Source organism: Rattus norvegicus, chromosome 14 (assembly GCF_021556685.1).
Source record: "Rattus norvegicus strain SHRSP/BbbUtx chromosome 14, alternate assembly SHRSP_T2T, whole genome shotgun sequence".
NCBI classification, from domain to species: domain Eukaryota; kingdom Metazoa; phylum Chordata; class Mammalia; order Rodentia; family Muridae; genus Rattus; species Rattus norvegicus.
Window position 1 is genome coordinate 84,566,313 of NC_141547.1, and position 16,576 is coordinate 84,582,888.

At 47.3% G+C, this 16,576-nt stretch overlaps 1 protein-coding gene across 2 annotated transcripts in view; it reads right to left on the reverse strand.

Annotated features, from left to right (window-relative positions):
* Positions 1-65: 65 nt before the first annotated feature.
* Znrf3 (zinc and ring finger 3) overlaps positions 66-16,576 on the reverse strand; it is a 151,752-nt gene continuing 135,241 nt past the window's right edge. Inside the window, exons 3-9 of one of the 2 annotated variants that reach the window (XM_087584353.1) lie at positions 13,251-13,325; positions 12,600-12,731; positions 10,970-11,080; positions 9,737-9,904; positions 7,032-7,134; positions 4,530-6,227; positions 66-3,489 (exon numbers count right to left, since the gene is read on the reverse strand). In XM_087584353.1, the coding sequence (XP_087440479.1) occupies positions 3,452-3,489; positions 4,530-6,227; positions 7,032-7,134; positions 9,737-9,904; positions 10,970-11,080; positions 12,600-12,731; positions 13,251-13,325 (2,325 nt within the window). In that variant the 3' untranslated portion in view covers positions 66-3,451. 2 annotated transcript variants of the gene reach the window in all.

The following is a 16,576-nucleotide window of genomic DNA, read 5'->3' on the forward strand; positions in this document are numbered from 1 at the left end:
ACTGGCTCAGGTAAAGCGTCAGGCTCTAGACTTTAGGAGCCCTAGCAATGACCACATGTAACACATACTTGATAAAATTGTATTTTTTTTTTTTACAGTCATTTGTACAATTTGTTACAAAACCATAGAAGACTACAACTTGTTTTAAATCATTTTTGGTCTGCAAATATGTAAAATCTGTGTGCAATTATCATGTATTTACAGGGCCTTGTTAGTCATTTTCAATGATTATTTCAACAATGTCACACTCTCAACATAAGACATGGCTTAAGATAAATATATTAGTAAATAAATATTCTGAGAACATATTTCCATAAATGAAATGTGCTGCTATACATATACAGAATATACATAAGTTGTTTTCTAGCTTTTAAAACAGTTTTTAAAATGGTAATGTTGAAAAAGAGCCCTTAGACCATTTTATCACAAAAAAATCTTTACAAAATATTAAGTGCTATGGGAGAAATAAAATTAAAATAGTGTCTTGTTAGACCAACACGATACAAAGTTTATGTAAGAAATAGAAAAAGGCAGATCAGCTTAAAAGATGATATTTTCTTTTACAGACCACATTTTAAAAGCATTAGTCTTGTGTGAACTTTGAGACCAGAAGCACATAGGGGAGGGCCTGAACCACAGGACTAACGTTGGAAGCTAATAAAATGGTCTGGGCCTGGAGATGGCCAGCTTCTGGAGCTGCGACCACAGAGGCACCTCATGGTACAGAATGACTAAACTTCCATTTTCATCCGATTCTAGAATTTGAGTTGACATGGCTGTTTTATACCCAAGGCTAGTATCAAGCCCATACTTGCTATCACACACTCAGATGTTATAGGGGCTCCCAGGGGAAAGTGGGGGTGCTCCTTGTCCATGTTATACAATTACCACATACTATTGACATTCCTCTTACACCTTCTCCTCCCCCAGAGAGGGCACCAACAGTTCTGGGAGTCTCAGAACTTCAGACATTATTTTCTTCTGATGTAAATGGTGGCACGAGAGAAGGATTTATTCTGGTCTGATGTGGCAGTGCAAACATGATAATTGTTCTAAATCTTCCTTTTGTTCTCCTAGCCCAAAACTACAACAATTACCAGTTCCCAGCACCCACCAATAGCATTTTCTCAAGGGAGTTTATTTGACTCTGTCTAGTGGCATTCAAATTCTCTACTCATCTATGAGTTCTGAGAAGTGGTTTTCTAGCCAGGCAGGACAAAGGCAAGTCTTTCTGGGGTCTGTTTCAGCCAATGGAGAAACATGCACATATAGACACTAAAACAAAAAAAGCAAACCCAGAAACAACAAACATCTCAACAATGAGACGCTGCACTTTGCAGGTCATGTTAAAAGCTGCGCCCCCATTCCCCTGCACAGTAAAGCAAGCCACCGTTCTTAGCAGCTGCTGCTCCTGGCCCCAGAAATAAAGGCAGCCCCGATCACATATCAGCAGCTTAGGCCCTTCTCACACCCTCGGCAACAGGTGCACTGGGCATAGCCCAGGGGAGAAGCCTCAAGAGACCGACACCCAGAGTTGGGCAGAAGGACAACTTTTACCATGGCTACTTCCTAAAGGGCAAATGGCTGGACCATTTGATGTGGGACTTCTTTTGTTAGATTCTGGATAGAAATAAGTAAATTTCCTCATCTTAGAATGGGATTTTAAAGAATAAAGTATTCTGATCATCTCAAAAACGTGCAGTCTGGATCCTGGGATGACTTCCCGGGAGCCTGACTGGAAGAAGGGTCATTTCTGTCTCTCGCAACCCAGGGTGGTCCCCATTCTGTAAATGAGCTTTCAGACCCTTTGGGCCAAACTCTTCCTGATGGCAAAAGACATCTGCTAAATGAATGACTTAAAGTGACCAGGAGAGTTAGCGAACACAGGGCCAAGAGACTAGCTTCCTCTAAGGAAAAGAAAATACTTTAAGAATGAGGACTATATTGAATAAAAAGGATTACAATCCCTGAAGTGGTTTTAAATAGATTCTCTCTCCCTTTTAAAAATTAACAAAACATCTTAAAAGCAATAACAACAAAAACAACCAAAAGTGGTTTGGGTTTAAAAAACTCCCCCCCCTTAAAAAAAGAGGCTGGAAAAAAATATACAAAAGCCTACCCTTTGGGTCCGAACTATCTGATAGTCTGTCTCATGAGAGTCAGTACATACTAGTGCATCAGGCAGACAGGCTGGCAGACATCTGCTGGCCCGATGAGCCACTGCAGCCACCAAGCAGAGGCCTAAAGAGCCCCAGGGCCTGTTTCTGGGAATGGGAGACTGGTTCAGTTGGAGCTTAGTACACTCCTGTGGATCAAGCATGTGTCCCCCAGGAAGGCAACCTATGGGGGCAACAGCTGACCCCCAGACCCATGGGCACAAGTATGCCCTAACATACCTTTCAAGGGACAGTGCACTGCTAGAGAGAGAGGAAAGCTTGTTCCTCTAGTCCCACAGGACACCAAGGCCACAAAGCAACATTCCTCCTGGGGGTCCACCCTGCACACCCCATTTAAATTACCCCTGCAATTGATGAATCCCAAAATGATTTTACATTAGACTCCAAGGCAAGACAGAGTGAGAGCGCCTCTTCCCTTGCCCAGGGGTTAGAGTGCAGAAGAGAGACCCTGGTAACAGGGCTGGTCACAGTCATGGACGGCCTCTGCGGGAGAAAGACCGAGATCTCTGTTCTTATTTGGATGATGAGCCAGAGGAACAGAAGAGAATGGGCAGAACTGTCCCCACTGACTGGGCGACAACAGTTTGACACTGCCCAACTTCCCTCCTGTTCTACTGCTGCCTACAGGTTGGCTTCCCGGAAACCCCCAAGTCCAGATTTGCCTCAAAAAAGGGAAAAAGGAAGAGGCAGCTTTGTATTGTTCCTTGGAGTCTGTACCCATATCAACTAGCTTTTTACTTCAAGTTTCTGGTTCATTTTCAATAAGGCAGGTGTAACCCTGAGCTTTTCAAAGGCCTGAGGTCCCTCCAGGGAGACGACAGTATCAACACATGACGTGGTTCATTTAATGCAGCAGTGATTTTTTTTTTCTTTTTCAACAGAAGTTGGTAGTTAGGGTTCTTTAAAATATATATATTTAAATAACTTTTTACATTTATATATAATATCTTAGAAAAAAAAAACAGAGAACTCAATCCCACACACCTCAGAAACCCAAGCACACATTACAAAACAGAACACATTATTAAAGAGGCAAAGGACTCAAGAGATTTCGTCTGTTGGTTTGCTAATGGGGAAGGGATGCCACAGGTGGCTCACATTTTGGGTTGAGGAGGGCTCTCTTTATTACCACTTTTGTGTTTGTCAAAGCTAATATATATATATGTGTGTGTGTATGTGTGTGTGTGTGTGTGTGTGTGTAGTAGTTTTGAAGGAAGCCAGACTTTAAAGTCTCCATACAGTTCACGATTTCTACATAAGGGTTCCTTCTGAGCTCAAGCTCCCGTACCGATGCCTGGGCCAGATCCTGGTCCTGGGAGAGAGAGGGAGAAGAGTCATCGAGGGTGTGGAGAGAGAGTGCCAGCACAGCAGGCTTTGGGCAGTGTGTGTCGGGCAAGGCCTTGAGCATCGATATCCTCTGTCTACGGGGCCCTTGGAAGTGACAGTTCATGACGGTGAGTGGACTACATGTGTGATAAAGGGGGCAGCAATGGTTCCTTTCTTGGGGAGCTCAAGTCTACAGTGAGAGCAGCTGTCAGGGCGGGTTGAGCAGATCTCCCTTGATGGCTATGCTATACTGAAACTTCTGGAAACCCTAGGATGTCACGGAAGCATAGGTAGAAGTGAGGTTAAGTGAATTCCCAGGGGCACTGAACAACCAGGGAAAACCCACCACAGATCACACAGATCTTCCATGAGGTGCCTGGCTTGAGATGACCTAGGCGATAGCAGAGGGATCAATGACACTGATGGGGAAAGGAAAGCCGGAAGGATCTCAGACGGAGATGGAAATGAACCTGGCATGCTGCAGAAACAGGACAAAGGCTGGATCAAAAGGAGCATCTCCATTTAGAAGATGTCTTATACTGGGCAGTGTTAGTGCACGCCTTTAATCCCAGTACTCCGGAGGCAGAAGCAGGGAGATCTGAGTTCAAGACCAGCCTGGTCTACACAGAGAAACCCTGTCTCAAAAACAAAAACACACAAAACCAGACATAAAGGTAAATGAAAGCCGTTACAGCATTTTTTAGTATAAGGACCGTGACTTGGGTCTCCCAGGTGGAACAGCAAGCAATTGCAGTGACCTTTGTCAGGACTTTGCTCTCTAGCAGGCACGGGGATAGACTAAGGGAAACTATAGGAGATGCGGAATAGTTAGTAAAATTGAGATACGCTTTCGAGATCTGAAGCATCTGATGGGAAGCATCATGGCTAGAAGGTTTGAAGATGGGTAGGGTGGAGAAGCAATGTTTGAAAGTCATCAGGTACAGAAGCCAAGGGCACAGAGGGAGCCAAACACAAAAGGCCTGAGACAAGGATCTCTATACAAATACTACTGTCATCTGTTCTCACCTGAAGCCTCAGCAGCCAGGGCAAGGGACTCCTGAGTGTCCTGGGGGGCACTGGAGAGGCTAGCCCTGGAAGCATCTGCCTCCTCTGGAGAGCAGCCAGGCTGCACCTCAGCTTGGTAACATGGAGCCTGTTCCTCTTTCCGGGTTGTCCCCAGACTCCATTGGAGTCGGGGACCGTCCAAGCCCAGTGCTCCACCCCAGGGGCTGTGGCTGTGCCTCCCTTGGCAGTCTTGGGGCAAGCCCAAGTCACAGTCTACATCCTCTGGAATAATGGGGATGCGCTGGCTCAAGTCCCGGGCCCCTGCATAACAGCTGGGTGGGGGTTCCTCGGTGAGTGTGTACTGCACACTCACTGAATAGTCCTCAGTGTAGCAGCCATTGCCCCTGCCAGCACTGTGGGCCACCTGCTTCTCTTCATAGAAGCAGCAGGGCAGGCCCTCATATTTCACCCCATCTGTCCTAGGATAATGGTCTGAGTGAAGGCCATACAGGCCCTGGGAGCTCCCTAGTTGTGGCTCCCCACTTGCAGGGTTGCAGTCCTCAAGGAGTCGGGGACCCAGGAATAAGCTGCTACCACCTGCAGTTGTTCCTATCCCAGAGCCCAGCGTGACGGGCTGGGGCTCAAAGCAGCAAGCACATGATGGTCCCTCTGGGCCCCCTTTCCAGGTCCTCCTGAGGTCCAGGGCGGCCCCAGGAGAAACCTCGAGCCCCACTTCTGAGGTAGAGCTGTTGGGCCCTCTGGGTTCCAGCGAGGAGTTGCTGCTGTAGTTCATCTCCAGGCTGCAGGTGGACAGCTGGTCCCCTGAGGGAGAGGCAGGGCCTAGCCATGGCTCACCCCGCCCAGCACCTTGATTGTGGGCTGCTGGAAGCTCCTCTGGTGGCGGGGAGCCCTCAAGGTGCACAGCAGGCCCCCGGCTGCGGTAGATGAAGGGGTCATAGTCGCTGCTGAGGGAGCTTCGGAAGGTGGAGCAGCTCCCATACACACCTTGGTTGCTGACTTCTGTGCAGTCCACCACAGAGTCACTGGAAGAGCAGCGGCACTGGCCAGAGCTGTTGCTGCTGCTATCGCTGCCAGGACAGTCAGCCAGGTAGCCACTACACACAGAACGGTGCCCGTGGTAGCAACTGAAGCTAGACGTGCTGCCACTCTCCACATGGGCTGGAGGGGCCATATGCACCATGGTGGGGAAGAGCAGGCTGCTGCCACCACTTGGTGGGAAGGCACGGGACTGGCCCCTGGGTGTGACGCTAGGTACCGGCTGGCTCTCCTGCTCTGGGTAGCTGAGACCCTGGAAGTAGTAGTGTTGGTACATGGTCTCATACTGGGAGAAGCAAGCTGCCTTGGAGAAGCTGCGGCTGCTGAACTTGGGCCTGCGGAAGGGATGGGCTGGTGAGTAGGCCCGGTGTTCCAGGCTGCAGCGATGAGGGGCCAGAGTGTGGTCCAGGTGCAGGGGTGGGTAACCACGGACGTAGGTGGGTGTTTGTGGAGAATAGAGGTTCTGCTCCCCATGCCGGTCCATGGTTAGCAATGTGACAGGGTTGCCATGGGAGTCCATACTTGTCCTAGTAGGGTAGGCTGGGATGGCATTGGTCCTATGCACACGGCCTGGGTAATGTACTGGTAGGGTCACTCTTGGGTGCCGACCACGGGTAAGGTTGCTTGTCTCCACACAAACAGCACCTGGATTTCCCTTTTGTTCTGGAAGAGGTGGAGGAAACAAGATAATGGGGTAGAGACTGAAGCATCGGGTGGAGCTATGTGAAGGGAAGTCTATGCTTGACCCTGCCACACTGTAAGCTGTCTCCAAGATGAGATCTGGTAGAGACTGGCCTGTCTCTTTTTCCATCTCCCCAGAGTCTAAAGAGAGCAAAATAAATGCAAAGACGAGAGGGCCTCCCACACTGCCCTGTAATGATGTCGGCGCAGCTACAAACACTGCTATTGCAGACTCATCATCCCTTGTGTCCCTGGAAACGACCCTTAGTCTAGGCCTGGGCAGTCAACATTACTGCCCTCTGTGTTTGATGTGGCTTTAGGCTTAGGGAGGCCAGCTCAAGACACTGAGGTTTATTTTTTGTTTTTTTCTTTTTCCCTCAGACATGTACCCTAGACTGGCCTCCGACTTGCCAAAAAGCTAAAGATGACCTTGAACTTCTGCTTATACGTCCTAAATGCTGGGTATACAGGTATATATCACCATAACCAGCTAGGATCCTGTTTAATTGGAAACTCAAACTTGAACACAAGTGATTTTCTTGAGAGGCAGGGGACTAATGGGCGAGTCGAACCTAGGGCCACTGAACCACGCCACTTGCAGCTCAAAGTGATCCGCAATGCCAGGTTCTGCTAGAGTTATGCAGCCGACTTCCCAGACCTAAGGCCCACACCTGCAGGGCCAGAAGACGGGGCTGCACTGGCTCAGCTCGCTATACGCCTACAGCGTGCAGCACGCACTTGTCATACTTTGTAGGGTCAGGGTGTGACGAGGCCTGTAGCAGTTACCTATGATGTTGTGCCGACAGTGGGGACAGGTATGATGCTGCAGTAGCCATGGATCCACACACTTCCTGTGGAATCGATGGGTACACGGGATGACCCGAAGCTCCTGCAGAGAGAAGGAGAAAGAACACAGCCTGAAGGATGGGCGGGGGAAGAGAGGATCCTTCCGCCCCTCATCCTCACACACGTGCTTCCCTGAATGGAGCCTCTGGGGACAGACCAGCCTGAGCTGTGCGAGTATGGATCCTAGGTGTCCCTAGCTCAGCAGCACCAGGGAACACCAGGGAAGGGCGCCAAGTGGGACATGGCCTCCTTTCTCCTTTTTTATGTCCTCCTGAATAATTGTATTAGAGATAGAGAGAAAACTCCCAGGCCAGGCAAGCAGTATCTCTCATCAGTTGCTCAGAGGAGAGAAGAGGGCCATGCCACCTGAGGTAAGCTGGCACAGAGTCAGATACATGGAGAAGGAGCAAGGAAGTCTGCAGTGTAAGAGAAAACGTGCTTAGAAAAGAGGAGAAGAGGAGAAGGCCCACTGTTCTGAGCAATTCATGGCTGCATACTACACGACTTAGGAGGCTGCCTGACTGCCTTAATTTTAACTTTAATTATGTGTATACATGCTTGATGCCTGTGCGTGTGAGTGTAGTTGTCTGAGGACAGTAGAAGAGGAAGCTGGAACTGAAGTCAGATCCTCTCCAAGAGAAGCATGTGCTCATAAACACTGGGAACCTCTCCAGTCCTGGACAACACATATTCTTGTCATGATATGCTGCCTCTCCAGAAGCCTAATCAAGGATTGTGGTCAAATGTGTGGGTTAAAACGTCCAAAACTGGGCTGTTTGGCTCAGGAGTTAAGAGCATTGGCTGCTCTTCCAGAGGTCCAGAGTTCAATTCCCAGCAACCACATGATGACTCACAACCATCTGTAATAAGATCCGATGCCCTCTTCTGGCATTCAGGTGTACACGCAGATAGAGCACTCATACACTAAAATCATTAAAAGCAAACAAAAACAATCTAAAACTAAGTGCTTTAAACAATTTTTCCTCCTTATCTGTTTATTACTGCAAACATTTGTTACAGGAATGGAAAGTCAAGGAACTTCCCACTCTCTTCTCTAACTAACTCTAAAGGCTGGTTTCATTCCTTGAATTAGGGCCCATAAGGAGAAGGAAACTGCCCAATCCACCTGCCCGAACCACAGCTATAGAGGTAAAGGACAAGGAGTGTAAGGAAGCAGATTCCTTTCCAGAAGCTGGGGGCACACTTAAGTCCAAAGCCACAGGCCAGGGAGCATAGGGTTTACAGGGAGAGTAGCAAACACCCCAGGACATCTATATTAACGTAGATCTGTGGTTCTAAACCTATGGGTTAAAACCTCAAAAGATCATCTGAAAATACAGACATGTATAGCATGTTTCATAACAGTAGCAAAATTACAGCTATTTAGTAATGAAAATTATTTTAAGGTTGGGGTCACTATAACACAAGAAACTGTATTAGGAAGGGTCACAGCATTGGGAAGGTTGAGAACCACTGGACTATAGATGATCGCCTCTAAGTACCTTTGAATGAGGTCGAGTAGAAAGGAACACTTGATGGGGCTACTTGGTTTCTAAGGAAAGCAGCCTCCTGACTTGTTCTTATTCCTTTTATTTTCTTTTCTCACCAGGCTGACACAGTGATATTCAAATAAATAACCAATATGGCGCTTTAAAATGCCTGTATCAAGATTGGAGAGATGGCTTAGTGGTTAAGAGCACTGACTGGTCTTCCAGAGTTCAATTTCCAGCAACCACATGGTGGCTCACAACCATCTATAATGGGATCCGATGCCCTCTTCTGGCACACAGGAGTACATGCAAGAGTGCTCATATACATTTATAAATAAATAAATAAGTCTTTAAAACAGTGCTTGTATCTTCTCACCTAAACAGCCTTTGTGAGCATCTAGTTTGCTGGTTGGTGTGACAGGCACAGACATAGAATGAAGCCACTTGCCAAATTCATAAACCAAGAATCTGCCTTGGCTACGTCAGAACCCAGGAGTCTGTACCCACAGTGCATGAAAGAGTATCATCCAAGGGCCTGTGCACACACACACACTTCCACCCAGCCTTCTATACGTCAGCAGGGCCATCTTGTCCGAGGGCTGTCCAGGCCTGGACTCTCGGGTGGTTTGACCCCACTTTGTATGTACCTATGCACCTGGAGACAGACATAAAGGGAGCAAATCGCTAATGCTGGACGGTTCCACGCGAATGGTGGGTCTGTACTGCTCCCCATACTTGCAACTATTAATAGAGTGCAAGCAGAAGCAAAGGCATCAGTCGCTTGCTTTTTCCAAGTAAACTCACTATTTAACCAGTTCTTGAAAGCAAAGCGAGCAACTTGTTCTTCTATCTACTTATTTTCTCTTCAACCATGTGCATTTTTTCAGAGCCAGGATCTTAAATTCACAATCCTTCTGAGTAGCCTCTCAAGTGCTAGAACCACTGGCATGTGCTACTACCCTGGCCTACCGTGAACGTGCTAGCTGTACTGTCTATCGAGTACTGTGCTTTCCCAGCCCCAGGAAGAAATGCCTTTAGAAGCCTGCACATTGAATCTAGGTTGTGGGATACTCTGTCATGGTCACGGTGGTCTCCAGCATCTCTTGGGCCCTGTACATCCCTCCCCACCCAAGGCAGCCCTGTTTCTGCAGCTACCTCTCCATCAATGTACTTCTCCAGACAGATGGCACAGTCGGATGTGGAGCCGCTGCTAAGTGTATCCAGGGCCCCACAGCTTCCTTCCCGGCGCCCCTTGCTCTTGGAGTTGAACTTTCTGGTTTCCATCTTCTCCAGAGCCTGGACGGCCAGCCTGTTCATGGAATTCTGCATGGCAGAGCATGATCAGTGTTGGTACGCATTAACAGTGGTAGTCTGACCCCAGGCCATGGCGCTCAGGACACTGGGACAGACAAGACTAATCTCACTTAGGTCAATCAAACAGATTCTTGAGAAACTGTTCAAAACTCCTACTGCTACTGTATCTCCTAGACCCAACAATACCCATGATCACTACTGACTCTACCACAAAGTCTTGCCTTCAAGGAGACAGGCAACTCCCTGCCTCTGATACTTCCCAATTCTGTGCAGCACTGGGTTTTCAAGGGCTTTAGGCCAAATGTCCCTCCTTGCTGAGAAGCCAGAAAAACGGAAGTGCACTGAGCACTCGGCATCTGATACACCGAGTGCACACACCAGCCCCGAATCCTGCCTTGCTGGCCATGGCCCCTCAACCGTCCTGACAACTGAAACCTCCCTTTGACAGTCACCATCTAAGGCACTGTCTCTCTCAGGGTGTCACACTGCCACATATCTAAGAGTGTAGAGTCCTGATTCCCCTCTCACCGCCCTCTGTCTAGTTATTTCTCTCTTATAAGCTACAGTAATGGGCTTGCTACAGTACTACCTATAGCTACGTGTTTATCATCGTAAGACCCAGGGGCCTGACTGTATTTCTACTAACCTCAGACCTATTGAGGAGCAAGGTCTCACGTTCCAAAGCAACACTTATTTAAACATTTCCCTCAAAACACTAGCTTGGAACACCCCCAATGCTGAGGTCTTTCTGGGCAGGCTTGATCTCAACATAAGGGCTCAGTACTTGAGGTCTACTATTCTCTAAGCCACTGAGACAGGATGGGTGCCATAGACAGCAGGCAGGAGAGATCCCTAATTTTCTTTTTTTGTTTTTGAGTTTTGAGAGACAGGGATTCTCTGTGTAACAGCCCCAACTATACTGGCATTCACTATATAGACTAAGCTGGCCTTGAACTCAGAGACCCACTCTGCCTCCCAAGTACTGGGATTAAAAGAGTGTGCCACTATACCTGGCTCCCCTAACTTTCATCACCAACAGGGCAATGAGGTTCACAGGTTACTCCTAGGGGTTACCTGACTACGACGCTGCTTCAGCTTGATTTTGACAAGGAGAATGAGGCAGACCAAGGAGACCACGACGAAGAATGCCAGGAAAATCCCCATGTCAAAGTACTCGGTGGGTTGCTAGAATAGAACACAAATGCCATGAACCATGTTCTCTTCGGTGGCATGTGGGCTGTCAGTCCTGGTTAGGAAATGGAGTGGATGAATGAGGAAGTGTCCCTCAGTGTGTAGGAAGCTTCTGGAGTTCTGCTCACATGTACAATGATGGTGCCTTCAGTGTGGCCAGGATGAGGGTTGGGGAGCTAACGTGGCCTGAGGCTCTGCAGTAGCTGGGAGAGCCATCTGTAGAGTCCTGCCATCAAAGCACTGCAGCTTGGTGTGACGAGTGAGAAAAGCCCCTCTGAATAACACAAGTCATCACAGCGACAGACAGAGGAGGGGGGTTTTGAGGGAACAATGATTAGTAACCATGTATTTAATGGTTTATAACAACTCAGAAAATTGTATGCTGCTTCCACAATATCAGCTTCCACTACAATGAGTCACATTTACCAAGAATTCCTTTTTCCTTTAAAAAGAAGCCAGCAAGTCAGTCCTGTGAAGTTCCCTTGTTTCTTCTCTTGGGGTGAGGTAGGGGCTGCAAGGCAGCATTCATTCTAGGCTGCTCTTCTACGTAGCAGAACTGAAGATGACCCTGAATTTATAACTCTACACCCACCACCTTCTAAGTGCTGAGGTCACAGCTGTGCCACCACGGTGGCTTTATACAGTGCTGGGGAACGAACTTCAGACTTGGTGGACACTGGGCAAACCCTCTACCAACTGAGGCCCACCTGGCAGTCCTTATCTTTGCTGTGTAGAACACGGTCTCTGTCACCTGAAGCTGCTCTACCTAGGATGCATGCACTTATCCAGTAAGAACAGGACTCTAGTGAGATGCTGTGCTACCTGGATACTTGATTTAGGTGAGAGAATCACTCCACCTGGCAACAGTTCACTAATTCTGAGGAGGAAAGAAAACATACATAGGGCACTAGCCCCAGATTCCTAGAATGCTTCAGTCCAAGCCTGAGGAGAAGATGTCAGTTCTGCAAACTTCCCTGATTCCTTTTCTTGGGGTGAAGTATCAGTGGGCAGTAATATTGCTTCAGCACTCTGAAGAGGCATCTGACTACTACATGTCACCAACAAATGTCAGGCTGAGGCCTGAGTAATTTTCAATGTTTTGAGTAATTCTTAACATTCTTATTTGTGAGTCGGGGAGTTCCAAGTGAGTAATCTACCTGATAGAAAGAAGGAAGTACAGGCCTTTTCTCATCTCTAGGTCAGATGAAGAGAAGGAAACACAGGAAGCCAAGTGCTATGGATGTCACCCTTCATCTTTCTTGGCTTGTCTCTTAGAGCTGCAAAGGGGTAATGCCAGGTTGGAGAAACCAGACTTCATAGCAAACAACGTCTGTTTCTATAAGTTTTTACAAATAAAAAACTATGGGTGAAAATCTCTCTGTCCTCCTGTGACGTAGCTGAGCTCAGCCTGTAGGAAGCTCCATTATACCAGTGTTCTAGATATAGGGATGAGAGGCTGAAGCCTCAAAGGAGGCAAAGGCACCAGGAGGACAACAGGTAAGCTGCCACTCACTCGAGGAGGGAGGTGCTGGATCCTTGCTCGAGCTACTTTCTGCTTGTTGACAATGTTCATCAGCTTGACAGCATCTGCACCCTTCACATACACCACTGGCCTCTTAAGGGGGTCTTCAGAGCCTTGGTTTAGCTGACGAAGAAGAGAGGACACCAGTTAGAATACATGCTTATTTAAGAAACAAGGGGATCTGGAATGTGGCTCAGTAGTAGAGTGCTTGTTTGGTACATCCAAGGTCAAGTGATCATTTTCAATGCATGCAGGCAGACACCCCCCCCCACACACACATATGGCGGGAGGGGGGGGCAAGCGCTGAATCTCCATTTGGAAATCCTTGAGGTCATCAAGCCTTATATATAGCCTTGGGGTTCCCAGAAAGGTGAGGATAGGATAGGATGCTATATTTGTTTTAAGATGGGCTGAGCTGCCCAGAAGCCCAGAGACTCTTTGAAAATGTCCCTCACCCCTAACCCCTCAACCCACAACGACTTTCTATGCCTCTCTCAGGTATGATACTGAAACACACGCATCTTAACTTCAGTGGACAAGTTAAAGGATCTGAGACAAGGGTGTCACAATAGTGACTACTCAAGACAACCAAAGCAATTATTTCTTAGGCAGTCAGTAGGACTGGTTGTAGTGGTGGTTTACCTGGTCGATGGCTTCTGGGTTTTCAGATACGTCAAAGATAACGGCAGTAGCTCCCCGCTGAACTGCTCTCTTGGCCTGGTGGAGTGAAAAAGAGCAGGTTGGCAACTCTGTCCTCTGACTCTGCCAACACCAGCCTTATAAACCAGGCATAGCTTCAGAATGCAGCAGGGACAGCAAGCAATGTCTGTGCCCCTGAGCAAGTTGATCCTCTTTCCTAAGTCTTGGCATTCTCATCTGCAAAACAGGAGACACTGCCTATTTTGTCCTATCTTCTTGAGAGCCCAAAGACTTAGAATGGGTGGGAGTGAGTAACTGACTACTGCAGAAGCCTGTCCTTACCCGCCCCCCAATCTAGCCAGAACATTAAAAACAACACTACAGATGGGCAGCTGTGTTGGTTTGGTATTTCTGCTATAAACACACTGGCCTGGCAACCAGAGTAAATGCTTTTGGTTTGTCTCCTGTGGTCCTTTCTTCTTTCCCATGTCATCCAGTTAAGATAGCATGCTGACTATTTCTGAATGAATCTCAAAATGGTCACTTTTAACTCGTGACACAAGCTGAAGACCTCTGGAGACTGAGGGTGGGATGTTATAAAGAATGATAAGTGGGGATCTAGAGCAGTTGGCTGCCAAGCTAGGCTGCACATTAAAAACCACTTGGGAAGTTTGTAAAGCAGATTTCCTGGCTCCAGCCACAGAGACTTTTTCAGTGGGGCTGGAGGCAGGCCCAGGAAGCAAGGTTCTGTAAGCTCTCAGGGACTCGGATAATCCCACCAGTTGGAAAACTAGAGGTCAGAGGGACAAGACAAGAAGGCACAGAAACAAATGAGAGGTGATAGGGCTCTTTTGTTGTTGGAGTAGAGAGGGAGAGAAAAGATCCCTTTCCACCTCAATGGACTTCTAACTCTATCTCCAGCTAAGTGAACAGCAGAGCTGAGTCTATAGAAGGAGGAGGGGACATGAGACACATCCTTGCTTTTAGGACTTGAACTCTTGTAACAGAGACAGCCACTCACCAGGGAAAACAAAACAAGTTCTCAAGCCAGCATGCTAAAAGATGGGCAATTTCAGCCAGTGCTCAGAGGTCATGTCACTGTGGGCCCAAGTGTTTGAGAATAAATCCAAATTCCTTCGACAGGAATAATCTGTACTGACAGGTGCACCAACCCAGTGGGCAGAGACTTTACTGGACCACTAGAGGGCAGTGTAACCCCATTGCTTTTTAAGCCAATCCCCTGAACTTGGGACCAGCAAGTCAAAATTTAGTGATACCGGGGATAAAGCCTTGGAAGTTTAAGAAACCCTGGAATTCTGGGTATAGTGCTATAGAATTTGTCCTTGTCCTACAGGCAGCTTCCTTAAAAACAAATAGAGACTGAACAATCAGAAAGTTGCTTGAGGATCACCTCACTTTTTCACCAGTCAGTGATCACAAATGACTAGTGAGGTTCAGTATTTCTCTTCTAGGTAGTGCTGGGGTCAAACCCAGGCTTTGTTCATGCTAAGCAAGTGCATCTTAAGTCACTGAATCTCTTTTAGTCCCAGCCTCAGAACAGCCATGTTCCCGAAAGAAGTCAAGGTAGCATGATCTTGCCTGTTAAGTTCCTGAGGGCACAGTCACAGGCTTCTGAGTAGGTGCTTGTGTTTCTGCCCTAGTGGTAACCTAGGCTTCTTCACAAATTCTATTCCTAGAGGAAGAAATAAAAGGGGCCTCTCATGCTTTTAATTCTGCTTTCAGCCAGCGATCCAGCACATCAAACAATACCTGTGGGGAGTGTGAGTTCAGGTATGTCCTGACTGGGATTGCTTGTTCTCCAGCTTTGATGCTGGCGCACCTGGAGAGGCTGGCAGCAATCGCAGCACCTGGGTAGGGAATGCCTTCCTGGAATGTGCCTCAGGGAAACACACAGCCAGAGGGCCTCCCTGGCTTCCCAGTATTTCTTGTTCCACAAGAACATGAATGTTTATTTGTTGCAGAGGCATGATCTACTCAGGACAGACCTCATAGAGCTGGGGGATGAACCTTGGGCCTCATCCACACCAGGTATGTGCTTTACCACTGGGTTCCCTACTCAGCCTTACAAAAGATGCTTTAAAACATACTTGTTTTCTTTGGTGAGGAAGGCAGGAAGAGAATAAAGTGCTTAAATCCCATCTACAGCCCAACTTCAGACACAATTCACTAATGCATGGACAGATATTGTGGCTGAGGAATGCTTAATTTTCGTGAATTACCTTAAAATTCTACTTATTGAGGCTAGAGATGTAACATAGTGGGTAGATTTGCCAACCATGCATGAAGCCCTAGCACTTTATAAAGTGATCCTCAGTACTGCATAAAACTAGTATGGTGCCTGCAATTCCAGCATTTAAGAGGGAGAGGCAGGAGGATCCCAAAGTTCAAAGTCATCTCAGCAACATAGAGTTGGAGGGCACTTTGGACCATGAGACTTTTTTAAAAAACATGTGAAATAGCTGGTTGGTGGTGGCACACACCTTTAATCACAGGCACAAGAGACAAAGGCAGGTGAATCTCTCTGAGTTCAAGGCCAGCCTGGTCAACAGAGAGCAGAGGTGGGGGGGAGGGGGGAAGGGAGGGAGGGAAGGAGAGAGGGAGGGAGGGAGGGAGGGAGGGAGGGAGAGAGAGAGAGAGAGAGAGAGAGTGAGAGAGTGTGTGTGTGTGTGTGTGTGTGTGTGTGTGTGTGTGTGTGTGTTAGAGAGTTAGTTCCAGGACAGCCAGAGCTACACAGAAAAACCTTGTCTTAAAAAACAAAACAAACATTCTGTGTTACTGAAATAACCTGTAGTTCCTGCACATATCAGGATGATGGAGGGGTCCTATTGAGATCTTGCCTGTTGACAGCCGGCTTTAGAAGATAATGTGATGGCTGGGGATGTTACTCTGTGGCAGAGTGCTTGCCTAGCAGATTAATCCTGAATTTGTTTAATCCTCAAGAAAAGGTCACCAGTAACCTTCCTTTACAAAATGGAGCTGTCATTATATTTAAAATCTTAGAATATGGGGCTGGGGATTTAGCTCAGTGGTAGAGCGCTTACCTAGGAAGCGCAAGGCCCTGGGTTTGATCCCCAGCTCCGAAAAAAAGAACCAAAAAAAAAAAAAAAAAAAAAAAAACTTAGAATATTGCCTGGTTATACTTTTCCTCCTGACTCAATATAATTCTAAAAACCTGAAGAGTCAAGATTTTTAGAGCAAATTTTCTTATCTTAGGTAATTTTTTCTAGTCAACTTCCTGCCAGATTATTGTATTTCAAATAAGTCTAAAACCTAGGTAGAAGATTACCAGTCTTGTGACCAGTATATTT